The sequence below is a fragment of the Vollenhovia emeryi genome, unplaced genomic scaffold, assembly GCF_000949405.1.
Source record: "Vollenhovia emeryi isolate VEMERY1.0 unplaced genomic scaffold, V.emery_V1.0 DF939308.1, whole genome shotgun sequence".
Taxonomy (NCBI): domain Eukaryota; kingdom Metazoa; phylum Arthropoda; class Insecta; order Hymenoptera; family Formicidae; genus Vollenhovia; species Vollenhovia emeryi.
Window position 1 is genome coordinate 69,815 of NW_011967058.1, and position 10,872 is coordinate 80,686.

Consider the following 10,872-nt stretch of genomic DNA (forward strand, 5'->3'; position numbering starts at 1 on the left):
AAGTTAAATTAACACCGACCATCAAATGCGTTTGTGTCTTCGCCGAGATTAGTGATTCATCGTTCCTTCCAGCGGGAAGAAGAGAAGAGCAAATTAGCCGCCGTCACGACGAGCGAAAGCAGAGAGAAGGCGCTGTCGCGATTTCACGACAGGCACCTTCAGTCATCTCTGTCTTCGGATCAGCTAACTTTTCATCACATTACCACCTGGACTGTCATCCCGAAAGGTCATATCCGCTGGATACCTTCGCCCAGCGCGGACTTCTATCCGCGTCAAACCTTCTCGCAATAGTCGTATAGCACAGTCGAGAAGATCGGACGAGTGATCGTCTGATGGGGAACGCGGCGATCGAGACGCATGTGACGTCACTCGAGGAAAAATCGCATTAGACGACGCGCATCGATTTCACGCCGTTTCCGCCGGTCTCCGGGATGAGTTCGAGAGTGGACACGCGGACGGATCGGCGCGCTTCGACGGCTGCCACCGGCGATCGTGTACAGTGACCGGCACGTGACGTCGCACGCCCACCCCCCGACGACGAATCGCGTGAGATGATGACCTTCGTGACGGATACGGTGCCTTACGCCTACGAAGCGGTCACGAGGTCGGCCTACGACGGTTACCGGCACCACTTGCACCACCATCACCACCACCACCATCATCCGCATCATCCCCATCGATATCGGCGCGTCTACGCGCCGACCGAGTCCGAGTATCTGCAGGGATACGTCAGCAGAAGGGACACGGACGATCGCGCGAGGATTATCGGCGCTAACAACGTCTTGGCGTCAGCCGGCTCGTTGAACTACCGCAACGACCGCGTCAGGTGAGCGGGTCGCAAGTTTGCAGTGTCTTACGACGGACTTAAAATTAGGCCACCGCAACTACCTATTAGTGAGGCAATCAGAGGGAATTTGAAATGAAGTTCCGCTACAGCACACACATCCCATAACGATTTCATGCGTATCAATATTATTGTATTCCTTACATAACGTTATCGATCAAGTTGCAAGTTTGTAGTGTCGTACGACGGACTTAAAATTAGGCCACCGCGACTACCTATTAGTGAAGCAATCAGAGGGAATTTGAAATGAAGCTTTGCTACAACACACAAATCCCATAACGATTTCATGGGCATCGATATTATTGCGTTCCTTACATAACGTCATCGATCAAGCGATTGTGGTATCGGAACGAACTAAAGGCAATTTATAGCCTTCTCTCGCGAAATATCTTATTAAGTTAGTTGCAAGAAAAATGCATTTTAAATTGATATTCTGGTTCTATTTAAATAAGCTTAATTAAATTTGAAAAAGGGGATGTATATCTTATAATTACGGCCACTTTTACTGTACAAGACTTTGTTTCTTCGGTGTGTTCCGGTTTCCGTTCCTGTCAGGGCATCGCAACTTCGTAACATCTCGCTTGTCTCTTCCTTCTTGCCTTCCTCCGCCTTTGTGTTAGTCGTTTCATAAAAAAAAGTATAAGCACAACTTCTAAAATAATTATAGCACACGGAGATAATGAAGTACAGTCCATACACCCGTTCAACGCCCCACATTCGAGCATACATTCTGCGAAGAACATTCTGAATTGTATTGTTCTGTTAAGGTACACACGTTAGAAATTTAATTCGCCAATAACAACCAGGTTCTCCTCGGGATTTCTTATCCGTCGTCTGTTTAGTTTTCTTAACTTTCTTACGGCATTGCGCATTTTACTTGACGTGTTTTTAAATCAAAATTGCACCACGAACAGGAGACATTTTTATAGTTCGAGATGATAAGGTAAATCGGACGTCTTTAAAGAAATTATTTCTTTATCTTAATCAAAATTTTTACCCAAGACCGGGATCTCGAAGAGAATTTATATCTATTTCCTCAAATCTAGCGAATGTTTTAGTAGAAGTAAATGAAAATTTAATAGATTCAGAAAACGTGTGATTTCAACGTATCTCATTTATTTAAACTTAAATAAATCTTTTTCTGGACGGAAGGGGCGCTGGCTAAGCGCAGTTATATGTATATATCGCGTTTCTGGACTAAGATTGGTGTCCACAATATATATCGTCGAGAAAAGTGAAATTTAATACTTTTATCCTTCCTCGAGTATATCGGATTTTCGCAAGAACGTGGCGCTTGACGAATTAGCGTTTGAAAACTTCAGTTACTCTGATGGATGCCCACGAAAATATGACTAATTGTTCTTCATTGCGCCAGATGACAAGATTGATCATCCCTCCAAGATTCCTGCCTGTTTTTCCCGTTTCTCTTATCGGTTTCCTTGCAACGTTCGACATGTTACTGGAACTATCAATTGGAATCCCATTTACCATTTGCCATCCTTTTATTTGTTACCCATTATTCTGCTATCGTATCTCAAAATTACGTAACGTAACAAAAATATATACGTAATCCGAAGTACTTTTTCAAATTCCTTTCACATTATTCTAATAATAACCATATTTTTTTGGTTTGTCCATAAAAGTACCGTCCTTTCTTCGGATCGTCACATCTCGTGCGCTAGGATCAGTCTTCTATGCATTTCTCGTCTCTTGGCTTTTACCTTTGTAGTATCGAGGCATTATTGGATTTGGCGTGTCCAAATCAGATTTATTCAACACTGTTTTACTGTCAAAGCGCAAAGCTGCAATATGTACGCTTTCACGAATTACTATTATAGGATTAGCGTAACGGTACGTTCGCGCCGTGGCGAATTTTAATTGAACAATACATTTCGCGCGTATGTACCTGGACGCACACAGAAATACGTTTCTCCAGATAGCGTTCTCTCTTTCTCCGTTGTTATAATTACTCTTAGTAAAAATTTATAAAATCGATTAGGAAGTTATTTAAATATTGAGTTAATACCCTTTTAAAAACGCGTAGAAAGATATCGTCTTAATATTTTTACGATTACTTAAGGAAATGACGCTTTTGCGTCACTTCGTCTGACAAGTCTATTGGAAAATTTTCCGCCGTCAGTTTTTTGACCCCCGCCCATTTTGCGATGTGATGAAATTTAAACGAGATCGACGCGTTTATGGTTGTCGCACGATCGAATCGAGGACGGGAGTTATTATCACCAATGATAGACTCGACGACGGCTTTACCACGTATTAAACGATTTTCGCTTCGTCCGTCGCGTTCCGCCTTTACACAACCGTCCCTCTCGCCGAGACGAGAGGCGTCTTCTCGCGGCGAGGAAATACATTCTCGGCGGGACCACCTGGAACGTGTCCAATCGCGGAAACCGCCTCCTGACGGACCTACGCGCCTGCGTCCGTCATTAACTGCCGGCGATAACTAAAGGATGATTAAGGCAAGAATCTGCAAATTCGTTCACCAAATATCTATACGCCGGGCCTTTCAGCGCCCGGTAAGTCGGCGCGGCTTTTACGTTCAGCGCGCAACAGCCCGTCTTCCGCGAATCGAAATTTATGTCGCGGTGTGTTATATGCGCGTGCATATACCCACGGGGATAAGCAGTTGTATCGAAGATCTCTGCAAAATGCTGCGACATACTCGAATGTATAACACAAATAATCTTCTTCCTCCTCGTGTATTAGGCTTCAAGCCTGTTTTATCCAGTTCTCGTTCTGGTACTTTGAGCATTTGATTTTACGTCATCTTCGGTAGTCTGCTAAACTTTGCTGAAGGAAACCTCCCATCTGGAGGGCTATACCTCCAAAGGGGTATGTGTGGCAAGATACTCTCGGTGGTTGCCACTTCCCTTCGGAAAATTCTTAAAAAGACCAGCGGTGTCCGTGGATTTGAACTCGGATCTTTCCATTTACTTGGTTACTAAGCAGCGCACATTTCTCCGCGGCCACACTCGCCACCAGATAATATATCGAACGTATACCGTTGACATTCGTTCGCAGTCGGAAATAAAAATTTTCAACGAGCTCTAACGAGAAGTGCAATTATAGTTAGACGGTAAAGGATAAGAATTGCTCTTCATGTTCTCCTCCGTCAGTAATTCCGATTTGCGTTTCAGGTCGCAGTCTCGGTACACCCTCGATTCGGACGACGCCTCGTCAGTGATATCGGCGGACGCTTCGGCCGACCTCGAGTCCGGCTCCGCGGACGCCGACGAGACCAACGAGATCAGCGAGGCCAACGAGACCAACGAGACGAGCGAGGCGACCGAGGGCGAGTCGATCGAGCATGTGCCCCATCCTCACGTTTTGGATGCCGGCTCGCCGCATGGGCCGCGCAGGTGTCTCCTGTGGGCCTGCAAGGCCTGCAAGAAGAAGACGGTCACCGTCGACCGGAGGAAAGCCGCCACCCTGCGCGAGAGACGGCGCTTGAGAAAGGTCAGTTGCCATCAACCCCCTAAAGCTAAAGCAACCCCCTGAAACTCCATAGATGTAGTTGAGCTGCGGCAACGCGAGCGTACGGCAATGAGAAGCTTGCCGCGAGCTTCCTGCGTTGAAACTGAAATCTTTTGATTCGCTGCCACAGTTCAACGCGTTTTGGAGTTTTTAATTTAAGCCATGCCTCGCGCATTTCGTAGATGTCTCGCATCCTGGAAACGTGCATATCCTTCGTTTCGCGCTTTTATAAAACCTAATTTACAATGTGCTCTCCGCACCCGGAAACATTCTATTTTATATAAACGAATCGAAGCGCTTAAAAAATTTGTCGACACTGTACGATTGTACATTGTATTATACAAAGTACAATGTACGATTTGATGAACTCGCGTACATTTTTTAAACGTATCTATTGACTGTAAAATACAATGTTTCTAGCCGCAAAGAGCACGTTGTTTTAGATTAGACTTAAAGGGTTGATAACGCAAGTACAATGGCGGCGTGCGGGATTTTGTATAAGTTTGATTCGAAAAACAGCTCGGCGCTAGCTGTAGCAGCGTTTCTTCTGTTCGCTCTGATAATGCGCAGGTCTTTATTGTGCAATACATTCGTGATATAATCTGCAATCATTCAGATTTTCGTGAATGACCTAAATCGCATTTTTCGTTTGCTGAGCATACACGTTGCTGTTTTGGCCACTCTGCTTATAATTACTTGAAGCACATCGTGCATGAATCGTGTGTTTTCGAAGTGAACAACCTCAAAGAGAAACGCGCTGACGGAAGGAAAACATCTGCGTACGCGAAGTGATCGTCGACTAAGCGCCGCTCTGGATGATTCGAATGACGAAACGGTGTTTCGAGGATGGGCCCAAGTGTTAAATCTCGCTGAGAGTCGTTTGAAATCCGACGCCCGCGTGTCCTGCATGCGCAATATGAGGAAGAGTTGAGCGGAGTAAAAAACGCGACACCCGCAACGAACTTGTCATGCGTACCTGATAATATAAAACAGCTTTGCCGGACTCGTGAGCTACTATGATTACTTAACATCTGAAATCGAGAATGGAGCCCAGGTCGACTCTATTTACACAGATTTTAGCAAAGCATTTGACAAAGTTGACCACAATATTTTAATATGTAAACTCCAAGTCCTTGGATTTGGAGGTTCCTTACTGCGCTGGATCTCTAGCTTCCTCAATGAGCTCAGGTTGTTAAATATAAAAACTGCTTTTCCAAATACATATCTGTGTCCTCTGGAGTACCACAGGGCTCACACCTTGGTCCTCTTTTATTTATTTTATTTATTAATGACATAACTACTTATATTAATTTTTCTAACTTTTTATTATATGCCGATGACCTTAAACTATTTCGACGAATTGATGGACCTGCAGATGCGCTTTTAAGCATGACCTATCTAGACTCGAGCTCTGGTGTGTGAGGAACCGTCTTTATCTAAATGTGGCAAAATGTTTTGTTATCCATTTTACACTCCGACCGAATCCTGTCATATATGACTATTTTCTCAACGACTCACCTCTTTTAGCTCTGCGTGAGGCTCGAGATCTCGGTATCTTGTTCAGTGCCGATCTCACATTCAACGGTCATATTCGAATGATGGTTTCGTCTGCTAATAGAGCGCTTGGCTTCATACTCCGTTGGGGAAAGTACTTAAAAAATGTTGCCACTCTTAAACTATTATACCGCGCCCTAGTACGCTCTAAGTTGGAGTACTGCTCTGTTGTCTGGTCTCCATACTATAAGTGTCACCGTAATCTAATTGAGCGAGTCCAGCATAAGTTTTTACGTATGATTGCTTACCGTATGGGCAACCCCATGGATATCACCTGTCATGACTATTGCCCCATTTTAAGTAACTTACATCTGCTATCTTTAGAGGACAGAAGGAAAATTCATGACCTAACCTTCTTCTTTAAGATTCTCAATAGCATCAACAACTGTCCGGACTTATTAAATAAAATAAATTTATGCGTACCAACTAGGGCTCTAAGGAAACACAATGTTTTCCAAAGCGAATATCACCGCACACTATATGGATTAAACTCATGCCTAAATAGACTGAAGATTTCTGCAAATAAATACTCGAATCTTGTAAATTTTTTTAACGGATCTGTACATTCTTTCAGACGTGATCTTACTATTGCTCTTTTGCGTTTAAACTATCCTTAATCATGATTTCGATTGTGCTTTCTGTCTGAAAATGATACTTCGCCAACACTATATGGACCTCGTGATGAAATTGTTAAAACATATTTATAAATTGTCTAAATTGTCAAATTATTTTCTCAATTTTACTTTTCATGTATGCTAAAGGGTTCTTTACCCGTAAATAAAGTTATTATTATTATTATTATTATTATTATATTTCGTGCGTCTGGCAATTTTGAGGAAATTCTGCCGGCGAACGAACGCGATAACGCTCCGTTCCGCAAGATGTTTCCCTTCTGCAACGCGCATTGTATTGACGTGTGTATTATTCACGCGGTCGGCGACGCATGTGGTTAATTATGCAATTTCTATTACAGGTCAACGAGGCCTTTGAGGTGCTCAAGAGGCGAACGAGCAACAACCCCAACCAACGTTTACCGAAAGTGGAGATATTGCGGAACGCCATCGAGTATATCGAGAGTCTCGAGGCGCTGCTGCAAGGAAATAGGCCTTCCGGACATCAGGATCACCCTTCCGCTGAGAGCATGGTACGTGTCACGTGTGATAGTACAAATTAATAAGATCAGCGAGCACCGAGATTAGTCTCAGTGGAGCGCATCGTGCTTCGAATTTAAATTCCGCGCCGGAAAGAGTCCGTGTTAAATTATATAATTTTAACACACGGAACAATTTCAGACGCTCTTTGACAACGGTAGCCGCGATAATCTTCTAATTTTGAACGTTAAATTGCGAGTTAGCTTCGGAGATTTTAACCGCGTGCGGTTTCTCAAGTAGGCGTCTTAGTAATTACATTTTGAGACACTTGCGACGATGTTGCTTTCCATTGCAGTTGAATAAAATTGACGGTCCTCCCGATACCGCTGAGATAATTCGTTGGACAATTTATAAAACAATTACCAAAGCTTGATATATATGAAATCTTATCATAAGATAAATTAGACTTTGCTTCACAGTTCACTTAACGTTTCTATCTGATAGAGAGTAAGAGTCTCGTAAAAAGCGGTTGCACCGCTGAAACAAGATACATTTAAACGTTGCAGTCTACATAACCACATAGTCACACACATGTCTGACACGTGCGTCGCACACGATCCACCGGTTCTAATGGTTTTTGACCCGCGACACCATTAAGCTCGTATCATCGTTTTTTTCCAGCGTGCGTAAAAAGGGTTACGCTCGAGTTTCTCACTCTCAAAAGAACGCGCTGCCGTTTATGTAGATTATCGTAACGAAAATATGTCGATGCAACTCGCACGCATAAAAATCGCTCTGTTCTTTTTAACGAAAGTGGACTGGGTGTATCCCCGTAGCCCTTTAAAAAGCTGCATCTAGCAATTTTATAAAATATTGTACAACGAATTTATGTACATGCAACGTAGTATTTCGTGTGCATACACGGGAGAAACAGTAGTGTTGTATCAACGAGATCGGTGTTATTGAAATAAAATCGTTGAAACAGCATGAGGATTAACGAATGAAAAACATGAGATAGTTGTTTTAATAATCTGGACATTTAGTTCAACTCTTAAAATTACAATCCATAGCAAATACAATTGAGTGGATTATTTATGTTTGTGACGTCAACGTTTAATTCACGCAATTTCATTGCTGTTTAATTCAACAGTACGTTTTTCCCGTGTGTATACGACAAATAAACTCTGAATACGGTAAACAGCTGCAATTAGTTATCTTTAAGCTGTACTCGGAATATCATTTCACGTCTGTCGAAACATATTATTTGTTATTAGAGGAAAGTCCTCTATTATGAGATAGCAGGTTTTCAACACCCAAATTCAATCACAAATCTCTTTTTCGCAACGATTACACAATCCATGAATTTTTCACTAAACAGATTTCGCTCCAGGGGCAACAAATTCATGATGGAACCAACAGACGATGCCTATTAATTTAGCATTTTAGCGGAAACCCCGCTATCCCATATTAAGATCCTACTTCGTAATAGAGGACTCTCCTCTATAAATTTTATTTAGAGAAAAATTTTGCAAGCGTGACACGACATCGTGTACCTTGGCGGAATTCGTACAAAGTTAGCGAGTATATCCGAATGATAAATCTGCGAATGAAAGTTTCCATTTCGCTCGGGTTCGTTAAGTTTTACATCGAGCGACGGCCGGTGATATACACCGTCGGATGGTTGTCTCGGAGCCATTCCGATTTCAGACGTTAATTGGAATGTAATTGTGTTTCTCTTTCATCGAACACTCGTTGCTCGACGCGTTACATCCGATCGATCGGGCTTTATCCACCGCCACTGTCTATTTCCATGCAGACGTGCGCTTCACATCTACTCGCGAATTTCATTATTTCTGCAAACATTTGTTGTCGAGAGGTAAGAAAGCCGCGGTAAATACTCGGTTACGATGAAACGCGATTAGTGTAACAGATCTATTTGATTCGAAGACTTGATGAATTTGGTTCATCAACTTAATCAACTTGACCGCACCTGGCATTTTGTAATAATACAGAAAATTTATTGCGAAGGATATTACCTCAGCCAGGGTTTGAACCTGGACCTCCCTGCACTCTAGACGGGCGTCTCACCAATTCGACAGGGAGGTCCAGGTTCAAACCCTGGCTGAGATAATAGTTTTCGCAATAAACTTTCTGCATTATTAAAAATGCCAGGTATGGTCGAGGAAACACTGACGTTAATTATCGCTGGCGAAATTGAAGAATTCTTATTAGTTAATCAACTTGGCTGGACATTGTTTATCCCTTACTCTCTAAAAGTTAATCTTCACTGATTAATAGTCACTGATTCACAGTTATAAGTGTACTATCGAAAATCGCAGTGACGTACTTGTAAATGAGTGTGCGTCAGCGAGTATTCACTGTTTTCAGTGATAATCCACCGACTGTCTTTTACAGAGTAAGTTTTACAAGGACGATTCTCAACTGTTCGAGAATCCCGTAAGTCTCGGCACAAAGTGCTGCTGTCGTTGTACTCCGAGTTGGGTCGAAAGGCGAAAGAGTTTTAAACGATCGGGGATCCTTAGGTTCAAAGTATCGCGTAAATTATCGGGCCTCGCAGCCCCAGAGGTGGAGATAGATCCGCGCGATCGGCAACGAGAATGGGATCCAATTGAACTCGGGCGGGCTTATTTTCCTCGAGAGGCGGCAAGCGTGCTTATCCGTCCGGCGCTTAAGATGCTCTTAAGTGGCATTATCGAATGATCCCGATCGTCTATCGTGATACACACTATTTTTTCTCCTCCATGCAGCCAAGTGGGTGGCTACTGGAAGAAGCGTAGGGGCGGCAAAAGGTAGGAGTTGACCCAATGGACCCGACGCGGGGCGATCTCCTCTCTTGCCGCGTTGCGTTTCGTGCGATTTGTGGGACTTTGCCGGCGCGAGGCGACGGGCTTATATTTAGCGAGGGTGCGTCGACGTGCTCGCGAAAGAGAAGTATATTTCATTGTGTAATCCCCCTCCTGTCCGTTCTCCATTCCAGCCGGGAGAGGAGGGAATCTCCGTGGACGCGACGACGTCGCGCCGCGAAATTCCTGCGCTCGCTCAGGAATCCCTTTTCCCTCCGGTGCCCACGCTCGTACCGCGGCACCGGAAGCGCGGGGGGGCCCTCGACCCCTTCGCCCCGGGCGCCCTCTTCGTGCCTGCGCGCGACACGACGGGCGGGCTCCGCGTTCCGCGGCCTAGGCCGCGTCTTACAAAGCCCGGGCTCAATTTGTCTCGCGCTTTCGTCGACCCCCTTGCTCGCCGATCCTACGCTGCCGCGCGCCGGCGAGCTCGTTTGACCCTAAGCCCGACGACGTACCGCCGCCGAGGGATTTTCGTCCGATATTAATACTCGGAGATATCGAGGCCGCGCTGGCGCTTCGGTGCACAACGCGCGAACGTGATCGGCACCGATGTCGCTCGGCGAATTTCCCGAAACGATGACAATGCACGCGCGCCACGTAAAGCTAATTATACGCGACTGATGACCCGTGATTTGCAAATCGCGAAATTCGCAGAAATCCATCGCGTTCGCCGGTATAAACTCCGCATTACAATATTTGCGATCAGTGATTTATTGGATTGTACAGTATAGCTCTCTATACACGAAGCGAAGCGCAAATTTATTGGTTTGTCCTTTGATTTTATCAAAGAGTCGCTTCGCTAGCGTGATCGACACGAATGGTGGGCAACGAACGCGACGAATTTGTCATTCGCACGAGTCTCCTATCTGAATAGTTGCGAATCGCGCAGTGTACAGTGACGGACGGGATGGCTGCAGCACTGTTTTTTAAATATGTTTAGGGACGTGCATTTAGATCCAGGATTACGTTTCACGATCTTCTTCTCCGGGGGATATTTTATTCGATGGCCACTCCGAAACCATTTCAA

The 10,872-nt window shown here is 44.4% G+C and overlaps 1 protein-coding gene across 1 annotated transcript in view; it reads left to right on the forward strand.

Moving 5' to 3' along the window:
- Window positions 1-242: 242 nt before the first annotated feature.
- The window catches only part of LOC105558833 (transcription factor SUM-1), a 66,122-nt gene continuing 55,492 nt past the window's right edge, over window positions 243-10,872 (forward strand). The window contains exons 1-3 of the mRNA XM_012006754.1: window positions 243-826; window positions 4,000-4,318; window positions 6,864-7,034. Coding sequence (XP_011862144.1) covers window positions 552-826; window positions 4,000-4,318; window positions 6,864-7,034 — 765 coding nt within the window. The 5' untranslated portion in view covers window positions 243-551. The remainder of the gene's footprint in view (window positions 827-3,999; window positions 4,319-6,863; window positions 7,035-10,872) is intronic.